General features: G+C 37.3%; 1 protein-coding gene across 1 annotated transcript in view; it reads left to right on the forward strand.

The window, feature by feature from the left end:
* Window positions 1-15,777, forward strand: part of LOC110049614 (structural maintenance of chromosomes protein 4-like) — a 38,963-nt gene that overhangs the window by 16,186 nt on the left and 7,000 nt on the right. The window contains exons 10-22 of the mRNA XM_089293627.1: window positions 1,298-1,375; window positions 1,505-1,550; window positions 5,154-5,194; window positions 5,610-5,666; window positions 6,446-6,567; window positions 6,773-6,881; window positions 8,877-8,938; window positions 9,909-9,978; window positions 11,217-11,378; window positions 12,219-12,259; window positions 13,184-13,316; window positions 14,607-14,661; window positions 15,621-15,748. Coding sequence (XP_089149753.1) covers window positions 1,298-1,375; window positions 1,505-1,550; window positions 5,154-5,194; window positions 5,610-5,666; window positions 6,446-6,567; window positions 6,773-6,881; window positions 8,877-8,938; window positions 9,909-9,978; window positions 11,217-11,378; window positions 12,219-12,259; window positions 13,184-13,316; window positions 14,607-14,661; window positions 15,621-15,748 — 1,104 coding nt within the window. The remainder of the gene's footprint in view (window positions 1-1,297; window positions 1,376-1,504; window positions 1,551-5,153; window positions 5,195-5,609; window positions 5,667-6,445; window positions 6,568-6,772; window positions 6,882-8,876; window positions 8,939-9,908; window positions 9,979-11,216; window positions 11,379-12,218; window positions 12,260-13,183; window positions 13,317-14,606; window positions 14,662-15,620; window positions 15,749-15,777) is intronic.

The raw sequence follows: 15,777 nt of genomic DNA on the forward strand, positions 1-15,777 counted from the left end.
GTTGCCATTCGTCCCTATTGAACTCACAAGTAAAATTTTCCCAGGGCAATTATATCATCTGGCATACTTGCCCGGCTGATGACTTGATGACCGATGTGGATGCCTTTCATGGTATCAAAAAACTGTCCAATTATTGGTGAACACCTTGTTAATGTTGCAGTTCCTAGGGAGTAATGCTTTAAATACCCTGACAAACACAAGCAATAAACACGCATTGTATGGCGTAAAGGGGGGAACACCGCTCCGCGATCGGCGTGACAGACAAACTTCCATTGTGTGACCAAATGCCAAACTTATCTCCCCAGCAGTTAATTCTGCACTGGATTGGACAAGTTGGCAAGGCCAAAAGCTTGCGCGTCCTAGAAGCGTAACTCTAAACGGCACTATGAGCTGACCTCTGGTCAGCATCGTGCGAGAGTGTAGACAGTTCTCAAGCCTTACTTATCTCCCCAGCACTACGAGCCAACTCTGCTGGCACGTGCTGGATCGGACAAGAAGAGGCATAAAAGAGCGTTAAATAGCACCACTGAATTAGTGAAAACGAAGCTTGGGGAAGTTGTTGCAAGACTTAACCGCCACTGATACCTGTGGAGTCCAAGCTAAGACTCTTTTATAGGTAGACTGATGTCTGGGTTTAAACCAATATAAAATCGTGTACCATGAAAAGTACAGCGCCCATGCAGCCTTGAAGGAAACAAGAATAGGGCTATTTAAAAGACTAGCCATACAAAACGCATGATATAGTTAAACCAGGCGTTGTTGCAGCATGCATGCGTGAAAGGCTATTGTGAATATTGTTTAAACTAGACAAGAAAAACTTCTATAATGTTCTAACATGTAACAGTTCTATTGCGTTACGTTTAACAATAGTAAGCTAGTGACTGTACGTAAATAGTGTCACACTCCATTAACTGCGCTTTAACGATTGACTTTAAAACTTTATTATCATTTTCTTGAGACAATAGGTTACCATAGCAACATAACGACCTGCTAAAAACATCCTTAATTTTAGCTTTGACTGCTTATAACTCAAAACCAAGCTAGGTAACCCCTCATTTTTATTATCAAAGTTTGATTAGCAGGATAAATAATTGTAACTTTGGCAAAGTTGTAAAAAAATTATGCGCATGGGGTTCAGAGCCACCTTAAATTTTCGAAAATTTGCCAGACATTGTGATTGTAAGTTGTCCAATACCCTTCCAGAATGAGCGCTCTATGCATCAGGAGTTGCTGCTTTGTCAGCAACCTTGGGTAGTTCTTCTTTGAATTCACTGCATACTTTGTTTTAATTATACAGCTGGAAGAACTTCAGAATGTTCCTGAGAAAAGTAAAAAAGAGTTGGAAGAACTGGAGGAAAAGAAAAATGATCTGGAGGTACTGTGCTACTTTTGTATTGAATTGACACATACTAGTGGCCAATCAGGTAGCTTGTAACAACTTGACAGTAAGCTGTTTTATGTTTTGGTCTTGTTCCTGCAAACCAAGGTGTGATTGTCTTTTCAGGTAAAACGAAAAGCAGAAGAAGAGAAGCTTGCAGAAGTTATGGCAGGTGAAATTATCCTTATGCCAGTTGCATGTCTTACATATTGTTACAAGTACGCATGTTTACCTCCCTTAATTTTTTATATCAAAAGCACAGTACATTACAGATGTAATGAGGGGGAAATTCAATCAATTATGCTACCGTTATGTGTTGTCATGGAACTCCTGCAAACTTTCAGTGAAGTGATGCATCCATTCAAAATATTAAAATTCCATGAAATTTGTAATACTAAAATTCCATGAATTTTCTTTGTAACTATATTGCAAAGGTAAGAAATTTCAGTGACAATTTAGCCTAAACAAATCTTACGAAAGCAGTGGACTTCTAGTTCAGGATACAAAGTTGTATTGGGAAATACACCTGTTGTGTTCCTTTCACTTTTGTTTATACAGTAGAATAAAATTTGATTAAGTGAACCATAAGTAATATATTTAATCTGTATATCCTGGTTATCATACCCCAGTGGTAATAGAATCAATAGAATCAACTTTCATCATAATCATTTAGTTGATAATGTAATTAAGTAAGCTGTTGTTGTTTGGGGGAAGTGAATTCCATGACTATGTAGTTTCTATGGGAAGGAGGCAGTTTGCAACAAAATTAGGGTATTTTGTAGAACGTGTGCAAGAACTTTAGAGAAATTGTTTTGAACATTTAAGAGAAAATTCTAAATGTGGATTTACATGCTTGTTAAAATTTAGTCATCTCAGGAATGTCACCAGCAACAGCCAATGTGGAGCTGCTCCCTTATAAGTATTAAGCTTTTCTGCTCCCCTTCCCCACCTTTGTTAAAAATTATGCGTGCTTTCTTGGGGCCAAGTGTTTAAAAAATAAAAAAGATAGGCCACCATACCATGCTCACAAAAGAAATATAATGGGCCTTGTAATTGTAAAGATTCTAGAGGTTGCCTGTACTCAAATCTTAAACAACTACAGGGGTAGCGCGGTGCGAGATATTTGAACTCCACTTGGTAGATTCAAACTGATTTAATGACAGATCAAGTCAATAGATCAAGTTCACAATACATAGCGACTGAAGAAATAGCGAAAACCAGTAGAACACAAGTAGTGGTAGCAGATACAAATAAGAGTAGTAGTCGTACAAGTAGGTTCGAACTGAAAAGCGATAATAAAGTGTATTATCGTTTGTCTCATGATGTAGTCACTTGAGATGTAGATCGCGACGTTTGGACTGCTTACTGCTAGTCTTCTTCAGGCGATAAGGTCAACTGATTGCACGGTATCATTTATATCACAAAGGTTGGCTGTGATTGGTGCATTTCGATCCTTCTATTGTTCCATTGTTCCGGCAAGTAGCTGTTCCCTCAGTGGTCCGCTGTTGTACCGTTCTCCTGTTGTTGTGTTTCTTGATCGTGGGTATCCATGCTTCAGGAATTTCAATTCCACTATCCCTGTTGATGTTGTTAGGGTGAAGTCTCATGTGAATAGCTTCCTTGACCCTACGTGTGTACCAGTGAGGATCTCGATCAATTAACTTGACCTCATTCCAGATAGGATAGTGGCCGGTCTCGTGGGTGTGTTCAGAAACGGCGGAGGTCTGGGTTCGGGCGAGTCGTATATCCCTGTCGTGTTCTTTGATCCTCTCCTGCATAGATCTCCCTGTTTCCCCGATGTAGACCTTGCCACACTCACAGGGAATCCTGTAAACAACACCATCTTGTTTAGCCGGGTTGACGGTGTCCTTTGGTTGCACTAAGTGTGACCGAAGTGTCGTGTCGGACTTAAAGACGGTGCGAATGCCTTGTTGTTCTAGGCAGCGGCGGAGAGACTCCGAAACTCCTTGGACATAGGGTAAAATGGCGGTGGATTTAAATTCCACGACAGGCTCTCTTCTTGGGGTTGTTCATGCCTTTGTGATCTTCTGTACAAAAGAGGAGGGATATCCGTTAGAAACAAGTACAGATGACAGATGTTTCTTCTCTCCAGCGATTACTGATGGTTTGGTGACGAGACGTTTAGCCCGGTCGTACACACACAATACCGCGCTTTACTGACTGAGGGTGGTGTGAATCATACGCTAGGTACTGATCAGTATGTGTTGGTTTCCTGTAGACACTGGTGGTAAGGCAGCCATCAGGTTCTCTGTAAACTGACCTGTCGAGAAAGGCGATCTTGTTGTTGTTCTCGATCTCCATGGTGAAACGGATTGATGGTTGTTGACTGTTCAGGTGTTGCAGGAAGACGTCAACTCTATCCCGATCCAGGATGGGGAAAGTATCATCTACGTAGCGTTTCCAGATCTTAGGCTTGTAAGGACAAACGATAATACACTTTATTATTGCATCTACCACGATGAATAACAACAAACTTTTCCTCGACATTGGAAAGCGATAGTTAAGAATACGTCCTACTTAGATAAGGCATAAAATACAACAGGATAGAACAATCATAATAAAACTAACAAGATCACGGCGTGAAACAAATAGACATGACAATTGATACTTGAAACTAATAAAACTGAGACGATGACAACTCTTGTTGTAACAAACGAAGATATCAACGGCTATTGTGCAAAATAGCTAAATATAGCGTGAAAGAATCACAATTTGGTAATCATATGATAATTGGACTAATAAAGCAACTTGACAATAAGCCTTAGGTAATTAGCAATAGCAGAGCTGAAAGCGATTTCAACAATTCCTAGATAAACTAAATGAAACCTTTTCATGACAAAGAAAAGACTAACAATTTGCGACTTACCAAATAACTACAACAATAAGAACTTACGTACTTTGGTTGACAACTTGCACCCAAAGGTAGCAGAGAGAAAGTGAAATACACTTGAAATAGTGGTAACTTGGATCCTCTGATCATAGCACGGTAGCGGTGTAACTTCACTAACAATCTCTAACTAAAAGAAGTTGCGCGTCGTCTTTTATTGCCTATGCTATGTGAAAAAAAGTAGGGTGTTGTGAGAAATGTGGCGCCCCAATAAAGACAACTTCCTAGGAGCAAATTTTCTGGAACTATTACATACGTGTGAAAATCACGATTTTATGAAAGCTTTGATTTTGAAATCATGTACTTGGCTTGAATAATAACTTATAATAAATCAGTAGGAAGTTGCAAAGGAAATTGATAAATGATCGCTGTTTCAAAACTAACAGGCCTATCTTACCCCATTTTACCTAGTCACATGCGTTATTCAATCGGTTCATGTTACATTTTGCGTTTTTTTTTAAGACGTACTTGGAGAAAACTTGATAGGTAGTCTTGAGCTTATGCGACAATGTAATATATAGTTTATGGAAAAAACAAAACATTCCTCGAGTCACAATTTCCCTCCTTTAGTAAGGGTTTTTGTGCACCCCTCTAGCTGTATCTTATTTCCTTGTACACCAAACCTTATGTTATATTATAAAAATATAGGTCAAAACGTTCATTTAAGAGAAAACCAACATTTCCTTTTGCTGTTGAGCTTAGTTTTAAGGAAATTTCTTGATTTTGTGTACATGTACATTTGGGTACGTGCACGAGGTAATGACACAAAAATGGTGCACAGTAGGGACACAATGAAATTCTGAGGAGTCACCTTCAGCAGCTGGTCCAGTATGTCTGAGTCTTAAGGTGTATAATTTAACTTTACAGGCTTAAAGAGTGAAACTGAGGGTCTCCAAACAGAAAAGGAGGTGAGGAAAAGTCATTTAATTTAAATATCACTGTTAATGCTATTACACCTGTACTTCTGCTCTAAACATTGTTCACTTTGCTCTTCTGTTAACCACACTTTTTTAAAATAGGAAATGCCTAATTTTCATTAGGAAATTTACCGAAAGTTCAGACTGAGTGCAGAGAGTTAAAATTAAATTGCATATATATTATTAATAAGTTATCAAATGATTTTTCTACTTCAAGTTAGAATAAATAAACGATCATACATTTTTCACAGGCTACAAATTTTAAAAAAAATTAACTTGTGCCTATTTATTCTAAATTGCACTCTTGAAATAATTTGATTGTCTATTAAAACTTGCACTATTTCATAGATTTTTTTTGAATGTCATCCCATATAATTTATTTTGATCACATCTTCTGTTTTTACAGGCAAAAGAAACAGAGTTATTAGGATGGAACAAGGTTGTCAATGAAGCTAAGTCGAAGGTTTGTGTAGCAGTTACAAACAGAAAACAAAGCTTACCAGTTATTAACTGGGCTTCTTTGTTTAGTCCAAAGTCAATACAACAATAGACCTGGTTGGAACACAGTGATCATTGATGTTAATAATATGAACTAAGTCCGTTTGTTAAAATGAAAATACTGAATACTTTGAACAAACAAGTGATACTTTTTAACGATTTCCAGTGATTTTGATATTAAACAACTCAGAAAAGAGGTCCCCCCAAAAGAGTAACTTTGGGAGAATATATGAAGGATATTTAGACATGATCTAGCCTCACTTGGCTTTAAAAAATGTGCAAGCTAGGATATTAATTTGCTCCATACCATTATCAGCTCCTTCCTGGAAGGAAACACATTGGAATTGGAAATGGTTCCAGAAGCCAGGGGTGACTCAAAAGCTAAAACCAGAATTTCCAAGGGGAATTGGTCTGGATTGGGTTCCAGGGGGTGGGGTGGGGTGGATATTTTCTGGAACAACACTTTGGTAGAAAAATTTGATTGCATGTGAAAAGAAAAAGTGATCAACATGAGTTATATGCATAGAAATGGTGTGCAGAAACAAAAATATCAATAACATGTCTGAGAATTTACATTCTTCTTCTCATGGGAACCATGACACATTAATTTTACCTGTCAGCCGCAGAAAAGTTATTTGTCTTCCAAAGCTATTAGTTATCCAAACTTTCCTTCTCTTTTATAAGGCAAGCACTCTATAGTTTCAAGTAATTTGTATGATTCTTAATCTTTTAATGACTTTTTAGATGGATGTGGCAAAGAGTGAGGTAGAACTATTTAAAAGTCAGTACGAAACAGCTTTGAACCAGCTCAAGGATGCCAAAGACAACTTGGACAAGACAAGAGAAACCCGAACACATAGAAAGAGGTACCAACTCCCTAAGCTAAAGTAGAATTGTACGTAGATTAAGTTGGCATCCAACTAATTTACCTACTCTCAACATTTAATGTTCATACTTGTACAGACTTTCAAACAAATAGCATGGACATCATCTAGATGAGGGTTTATTTTCAACTGACTTGAATCTTCTTATGAATGCATTACCTGCAGTATTTGCTTTTTGTCTGTGCAGTGAAATACAGTCATTACAAGATGAAATTCCAGAGTTACAGAATAGGTTAAAAAAGGCAGAAGCTGATTTGGTCAAGGCTGTTGAAGGAGAAAGGAAAGCTTCTGATGAGGTCAGTGGACATTTGGTTATATTTAAAAAATAGAGAACATGATCAGTGTTCTCCGTTTCAGGCGGTAACCGGTAAAATTTACCACCTGTAGCACCACTCATTACCGCCTAAAATCCCTTGGAATTCTTGAAAATTCAACAGGTAAAAGAAAAAATATATAGTTGTTTCACCGACGAAATCGTTATTTTATCCTTGTAAAAAAATAAACAAACAGATTAAAAGATAAACTGCACAGGCTATGGTTTGTAAGTACTATCTGTGGCTTTCGAACTTCGAGGCAAGATCCGCAAATTTTTGGCAGGCTTTCTGCCAAATTCCATTGTGACAGATGTCATTTCTTTGCACGTGCATCGATAGTTGTTTACGTTCAGTTTCACGATGAAGCACCAACGAACTTTGTTCTCATTTCTCTCCATCATAATGGCAAGAAGTCACGAATGGAAACAGTTGCAGTTCCATGAACTTCCCACCTAACTATCGGCTTTAGAAAACTGGTGTTAAATTGACCAATATTCACGTGTGGTGATCGAGAACTTTATCTTCATTACGAAATGCTCCACATTCAGATCAAAAGTGTTTAAAATCTATTTTCAGACAACGTTTTGAGAGAATCCTTGACAATAAAACCCTTCCAGAACGTGAATGAAAATGAAAATGCAGCGATTTCATTTGGTTTTGAGAGATGACTGCTGATTTTGTAGTGACAATTCATGTAAGCACAATGAGGATACCCCGGAAGTGGCTTTTGCCTATTTTTCTGTGACTTTAGGGCAAGAGAATTAAGACAAAGAATAAAACACTTACAAATGAAAATGCTGTTTGATTTCATTTGACATCTAAAGCCAAAGGTGTAAAATTAGTAAACTGTAATGCATATTAGATGGAGTTCTTTTCAAAGAAAATGTTTTTATTAGGAAATGACAACATCGGCGATGAAGTGGCTTTGTAACTCAAGAAAGAAACACCTGTCTTGGAAAGCACATCACCTACATTGACTTGAATTCCATGTAATGTACAGAGCAGACCTAGTAAACAAGGCTGTGATTCACCTGATTGCTTTACCGGTTTAAAATGCTCTTTTGCCTGTTGTACTGAAAACAATGGAGAACCCTGACATATACCGTGTTTCTATCGAGTTATAGAAACACGAGTGGAAGTTTGGGAGAACGAGAAATGCTGTGGGAACACAAGCCACAGGCAAGTGTTTCCACAGCTTTTTTGGGTTCTCCCAAACTTTCGCGAGTGTTTCTATAACTAAATAGAAACACGGAGAACATGTTCTATTTCTTTCAGAAAACACTGTGACGAAAAAAAGAAAAGCAGGTTGTTTACTTTGATCGTCAAAATGTAAATTCTCTTTGCTCGCGCCATCGTTATGTCAACAGCTTGTGCTAGTTCTGTGTTTACATTGAGATATAGAAACACGATTTTTAACCAATCAGGGCGTGTATTTTCTTAGGACTGTTTTCTAATTTACTGTATTGTTTAAATTCACAGTAATTCCTTGCTGATAATAATTTTCCTTGCAGTTTTAAAGTTGGCTTTTCTCAGGGTCAGTACTGATCCTGGAAAACTCTTGGAACCCAGGAAAACCACTTAAAAATTACTTTTTCCACTTACTCTTAAAAAACTTACAGGGTTTTGTAGTATGTAATTAATAAAAAACCCAAAATACTATCATGACCTTTTCCACGCTTAACAACTAAGGCACTCAAGAACTCGAAAAGCACAATAATTTTTTTAAACATGTACACCATAAAACCTGTAATTTCTGAAATTTCTACTTTTGCCATGGAAGACTCCTGGAATTCCATCATCTCTGACTGGTAGGAACCCTGTATTCACTAGGAAGAACAGAAGGCTAAAAATGACTAAAGACAATTTTATGAATCTTGTTTTAATTGGTTATCCATACCTTGGAAACAGTCACCAAATCTCCCTGTATGGTTGTGAAAATTTTTCTAAAGCTTTCTGCAAAATGTATATTTTTTCCAGCTTCGAAACATAAGAACCAAAGTAGAGGAAGCAAGAAGTTCCCTTCAAGCTTCACATAGCAGGTTAGCTTTCCAGGTTTTGTTAGGACTCATGTTGACAACAACATCTACGTGTACTGATATAGGTCTTCACCTATGGAGAAACTCTATTTTTGGAGGGGTGAAGTGTTTGTAGAATGCAATTGAACCTCTCCACAACAGCAACCTTGGAGATAGAAGAAAGTGGCCATGGTAGAGAGGTGGCTGTTGTGAGGGGGTAGGGGTAAAATGTGACACCTTCTTTTCTTGGAAGGTGGGCTATATTTTGTCTTTGAAAAAAACTAATTGTACATGTAGTATGTAAATACTTAGCACAATCAACAGCAGCAACATCTTTACTTTGCTCAGTATAAATATTATCACATTTTTGGTTTATTTAATTTAAGATGTAGACTAAGTATGTTTTAGTTGAGGTGACTGTTATAATCTCTTTTGAATGAGACTGGAAGCGAAATGAACTGTTAGGTTTTCAAGTTAGCCTCTAGTTTAAGGGAAAACAAAAACAAAGCAGAAAATTATATTGGTCTGACAGTAAATAATGTATTTTTTTTTTGAAAAAGCAAGTTTGCTAAGTAGTACATTAAAAATATGTGGTTTTGTATACACCTTTTGTTGGTCATTGATCAACTGGCCATTGTCAAGCGGTTATTTTGGCAGCAGTAATGCACTTTAGTGACCTTAATGCAGTTCTTGAGAGGTGGTCACTGCAGAGAGGTTCAATCAAGAGTGAATGTATGGACCATCCACCAGGACAAAATGTGCCCGTTGTGAAGAGGTGGCCATTAGTGGAGGTTCAACTGTATCAACAAAAGAGGCCTGCTAAAACTGCATTCTATATTTTTGGATACTAAAACAACATAACTGTGGTACTGCCTCAAATCTGCAGTGTGGATAGTAAAGGTGCAAACTGTCCACTATCGCTTTGGACATTTCTGCACTGTTTTTTCTAAATAGCACTAAATAAAGCTAAACTGGTTATTCTTGTTTTCAACAGAGGTAGAGTGTTGGAGGCCCTTATGGAGCAAAAGGCATCAGGAAAGATTAAAGGAATCTTTGGTCGTCTGGTAAGGGATTTCTAGTGATATACATTTGTAAGAGGTTAGATATGAGGCAGAGAATGATAAGTTATGATCTGTTATAAAATGTGATGGGAATGGTTATAAAAGTTGGAAAGGTGGATAAATTGTAATAATAATTAGAACAAAGGCAGTGTTCTTGGTGTCTAAAGGGATCAGCAGTGTTTTGAAAACACATAAACTATGGACAGTACACTGTATTTTTTGGTCTTGGATTTTCTGTCATGTTGATAAATACTGAAACACCTTTTGGCAAAAGAAGACAGAAGCAAATGTACCTATATTTGGGTTCCAGCTTGCCCTTTGGTCAAACAGCTCTCAAATTTCAGTTGCCCTGGGAAAGTTATGTTGCACTTTTTTTATTTAGTTGGCAGATGGCTTGACTAGACCATCGCCTTGCCCATTGGGCAAGTGAGAATGATAAGTTACTTGCCCAACAGGAAATCTTCTTGTATCAGATGATCGGATGGCACCTTTTTTCGAGCCCTGTATATTTAATTCAAAGGTAGACTTAATTCTTGATAAATTATTAAAGAATTGTCTGTCTACTCCTAGTTAAAATGTTTAGAAGAGCACCCAGCACCTCCCAAAGAAGTGGGGTGATGAACATTATCACATGTAAACTGATAGATATAAGTTGCTCGAAATAAGCTGTAAATAAAAAGCGAAACTATAAGGCGAAACATAAAATTATGGCAGCCATTAAATGCAAGCATACATGCATGTATGTTCATCTGGCTTGGAATTTTTTAAAGATTTTTGTGTTAGTAGTTTCTCTCTCAAAAATGCCAAAAAGTGGGCAGCATGGAAGAGGCAGAGTGAACCTGTCCCAGAGACAATGCAGTTATTGAGTAGCAGACTTTTTGTGTAACAGATAAAGAAGCCTAAGCCATGTATTACACTGTAATAAAACACGATGGGCATTTGAGAACATGAGGGAAATGTAGGATCTGTCTTATGAGACATGTTTGTTGGTTTCTAAGCACATGGGTTATGGCTGTGAAAGGGCTACAGTATGATTGTGTGGCTGGTCCATTAGCCTAACCTGAAAAGGATGTGTCCTATTTTCAGTGGAGAACCACAATTTAGATCCCACCAAACGTCACTCAAACTAATGTTTTCTTAGTCTTACTTTGTTATTGTTAAAATTGTGCTATTTGTGGATTCTGATAGTTAGAAAATTAAAGTATAACTATTGTCTCAATGAAGTTATATTTTCTTTTCAGGGAGATCTTGGTGCCATAGATGATAAATACGATGTAGCGATAAGTACAGCATGTGGAGCACTGGATAACATTGTTTGTGACAGTATTGACACTGCTCAGAGGTGTATCACCTTCCTCAAGCACAATAACATTGGAGCTGCCACATTTATTGGCCTTGACAAGGTAAACATTAAGTGTTTTATTTTAAATCATTTCGGTAAACCATAATTCAAAAGAAAAGAAAATCAGTTTTGCAAGACTGTAACGTGACTAGAATGTATTAGACTGACAGTCGTTTTACAAGCCCAAAAAGACTTCCAAACTCGCACAAATTAAAGCAATAATTTGATCTCTTACAGTTCTTCTGTAATTTAAATTGTAGGATAGACTCCAGTAGCCCCTGGCCAAAATCCACTAGCCCTAAGCTATTGGATGTACAGTATGTGTAGACCTTTCTTTGCATGCTTTAAACCACAAAAAGGAAACATACATGTATAGATAGAACAGAAGGGAAAAGCTTTTTTCTATATCATTGACTGTCACCCCAGAGCCAACCCTGGCTGGACTCCCAATCCAGCTGACCCAACTAACAAAAAGGTTTCTTTAGGCATTGAGCCATGCTTTAATCCCATTTTTAGGTGACAATGAGACTCCATGAGAAAAAGGAACTGAAAAGCAGAAATATATACTTTAGATAACTGAATGGGAAAAAAGTAGTAAAGGATATGAAACCCATTAGGCCAGCAAGGGGTGCCAGTCATTGTGTAACATTAGCATAATCAAGGAATTTCATTTAGATACTCTTTTCACAACTCCCAGCAATCTGTAAACCAAGAAAAATGGAAAGGATATTAGTTAAAAGGTACAATGTAGCACTAACACAAAATTTGCAAGAATTAGTACTGGATCCCCTGGGAAACCTATTTGGATATTACTTCTGGGATACCTTCAAACTAAGTCATCTAGTTTCCAGACAGTAAAAATAATGTAGTCTGAGTATGTTACTCTTCCTCTCTTATGCAGGTGGAGAAATGGAGGAAAGATGCATCTTCAAAAATCCAAACGTAAGTTCACCTAGGCAGGTTCTGGTGTTATTGCGTGATGCAGGAAAGCTTTAGTTTTGGTGGAATTGTAAGAACCAAAAGAATCGATGAATTTCAAACTCATCCTCAGCAGGATGTGCTGAAAGCATGTCTGTTGTTTATCGTCAGATTTCTAAACTCGTCATCATCTGTATGGAGAACAGAGCCAGAAATTGTGACCCTTCAAGTTACTCTGTCTGCTGTCACCAATATCATCTCAACCAATGAATGAAAACCCTGTAGCCTTTACTCCATTTTGATTGCCCTTCTCCATTTGTAATAATTTTTATTCAATTTTCGTGCTTTGTTGTCAGCACAATCAGTAAGATGGTCCCAGTAATGATTGTTTTTTGAGCCAAATTCAACAATATACTATTAAGTTTGGAGATGTCATAGATTTCTACTTGGTGTAATGGAATGGGTCAAATGACCATGATGTTCGTTTGTGTGAAAAAATTGTGGGTCAGTCCTGGAGATTGAAGAAGCTCCACCATCAAGTTCTTTCAACTGTTTCAAACATCAACAACTCCTTTAAACATCCTGCTCTATGGATGTTTTGAAGATTAAATCCTGAGCACAAATTGTGTGGAAATTCTTGGTCCTTGAAGTGGTAGCTTTCCCACAAGACCAAGAATTGTCTTTTTTTCTGAAAGTTACAGTCACATGAACCAGTAACAGCATTTCTGCCATATTAGTTGTTACTGTTTCACGACTAAAATATTAGTAATGCTTTAAGTAATTAGCAATTGATAAGCGGAGTATTTTTTTTTGTAAATATCATAGCGGTTATTCTATTGTTTGTGCATTTACATATTTCTAAGGAATGCTGGTAAGCATACCTATTTGCCCTCCATTAGAACCCATCAATGATCTGTCTGTGACAGTCCTTTATCATTTGCTTGCTAGGCCAGAGAATGTGCCACGCCTATATGACTTGGTCCATGTAAAAGATGATCAAATACGCACTGCTTTCTTCTTTGCTCTGAGAAACACACTTGTTGCAGATGATCTCAAACAAGCCACAAACATTGCCTTTCAGGTAAAACCCTTTGCAATTATTTCCAAGGGTGTGCTTAATTGACGTTATTTCATAATGAGAACCTCACCTCACCTATCTTCTTTGCGCTCTGTTGCGCATAAGGCTGCAAATGAGAATGAGAATAATGAGAATGTTGTGGTTAATTTGTGAGCTTAGTTAATTTCTGATTTCAACTATACTAGTTCATTTTGTCTAGTTAGTTAGAGTTTAATCCTAGTCAGTATCAATAAAAATTAATGACTAAGAATAGATTGAAAAATAATTAACTAACTCTAGAAAAGAACTTACATTATTTTGTTATATAGCTGGCGTTTTTCCCGCTACAGCGTGCCCATTCATTGGCTAGTTCATAGTCACATGACATCTGACAATGAAACTGTTTACTGTGAAATGCCATGAACGGGTAACATTGCGAAAACCATGACGTCAAACGGGAAACAGTTCACTGTTGCCCTTCAAATGTTGACTGCTGTTGCATGTGATCAGAGCGTGCAGTTGAAGGTGGCCTGATGTTGTCGCTGGAATCTCAGTGCGTTTTTCAAAATTTGCTTTCTTTTTGTTTTGCTATATAGCAAATCATTTAATGACTGTTCCTCTTGGGGAACAGTGAATATTGTTTCCCTCGAATCTCAATGTTTCCCTTGTCTTCTTCTTGGGAAACATTGAGATTATCGGGAAACAAAATTCATTGTTCCCCTCGGGACCAGTCATTAAGTGTTAAATATAATTTGTTTGTTGTGATCGGTAGACAGTATAGCAGATCTGTAGGTTTTTTGTTCACTGAATTTTTGGTGGCATCTGTCCACCTTCCTAAGAGTGAAAAGTGGATGTTTGTTATAACATAGCTCACATTTTACATGCATGAACATCCATGCAGAGTTTAAACAAAAAACCTACAGCATGTTCAACAAATTTATATCAACTGATAAACCTAAACTGAACATTATTGATTTTATCAATTCAAACAATTGAGTTTGATTCTTACAACTGGTCTTAGAAAAATCTGTATTGATTTTTAGTGATCATTTTGTTGAGGGTCTTGATCCAGTGATTGGATAAGTCCAGAAACAATAATGTTTTATTTGTGTACAGTGAGCATGGCTTTTCTGTAATAATCAGTAATACATCCTAATTTTGGAATGCACCCTAAAACATAATTAGATCCATAAATGCAGGACAATTGTAGCAAACTTAGCTTGACAGCTCTTATTATTAAATGGTTTTACTACATCTGATGCTACTGTGGTTGGGGACTATACTGCTGACTTCCAATAAAACTTACTTTGTCAGGGATCTAAAAGGTGGCGTGTGGTGACATTACAAGGTGAACTCATCGATCAATCAGGTATGGTTAATATGCAGTCAACATAGTTATTACATTTCAAGTAAACCTGTTCTGGTTCTGCCTGCCCTTTGATGCACACAGATCTTGTTTATATACAAATCATACATATGCCTGATGCACATTGAATCAGAAAAGCAGTAATAAATTCTATAAAACAATCCTGCCTTAAACTAAAATTCCAAAAGCAACAGAAAAAGTTTGATCATGAAATACAGTTGTTGTTTATGCGAGCCCATTCTGACAATTCTGTAGTGATTTTTTGTTTGAAGGTTCATCACTGCCAATAAATAAAGTAATATGTTGGTTTGAAAAACGCTCATATGAAAATATTGGAAAGAGAACTCTTAAATTTGAACAGTTCTCCAAATGGTTTGAATCAGGAGATAGTTTCAGCACTCTAATTAACCCAAACCCAGGGCTTATTTTAGTCATCATACCATCATACAATCCTTCTAACATGGCCTTAAAGAACAATATAATGCAAGTTGACACATGGGGCCAAATGGGTTGGTTGTTTGACAGTTAAAAAGTAGTCAACCCGACACACATCATCAACTCGTCGGTTGGGTGTATAATTCAGACCTTATAGACCTTTTATTAACTGTCAAACAGAAGTCCATCTCTGGTTAAATACTTACTGACTAAGTTGGGTCTGGCTGAATGGGCAAGTATGTGATGCTTGTTCTCCTTTTTGAACACTTCTGCACTCAACTGATAAACCTTGATTTACAGGTAAACCCCTAGTAAGGAGCCACCCTTGGGGAAATGGGAGGTGGCTACGTAATAAGGGTTAGCCACTTAGTAGGAGTAAATCAGGAATAAGCAAGTTGTTGAAATATCTTTTTTGTTAATTCTAAAAATTAATATAGACTTCTGACATACTTGTAACTAGACAAATGTTAATTGCTAAAGGCAATTAATGTTTTGGTTTGTTTGTCTGGTTGTTTTTCCACCTCAAGGTACAATGAGTGGTGGAGGAAACAAAGTTGTCAAGGGAAGAATGGGGTCTTCCATAAGATCAGATGTAAGTCCTGATCAGCTGGAAGCTATGGAGAAAACCCTGGAGAAAGAGACAAGGGCAGCTGAGGTACAGACACAGTGCCAATTACATGGAAA

The sequence above is a fragment of the Orbicella faveolata genome, unplaced genomic scaffold (genome assembly GCF_042242905.1).
Source record: "Orbicella faveolata isolate gen_17 unplaced genomic scaffold, um_ofav_v1 contig_25, whole genome shotgun sequence".
Taxonomy (NCBI): Eukaryota; Metazoa; Cnidaria; class Anthozoa; order Scleractinia; family Merulinidae; genus Orbicella; species Orbicella faveolata.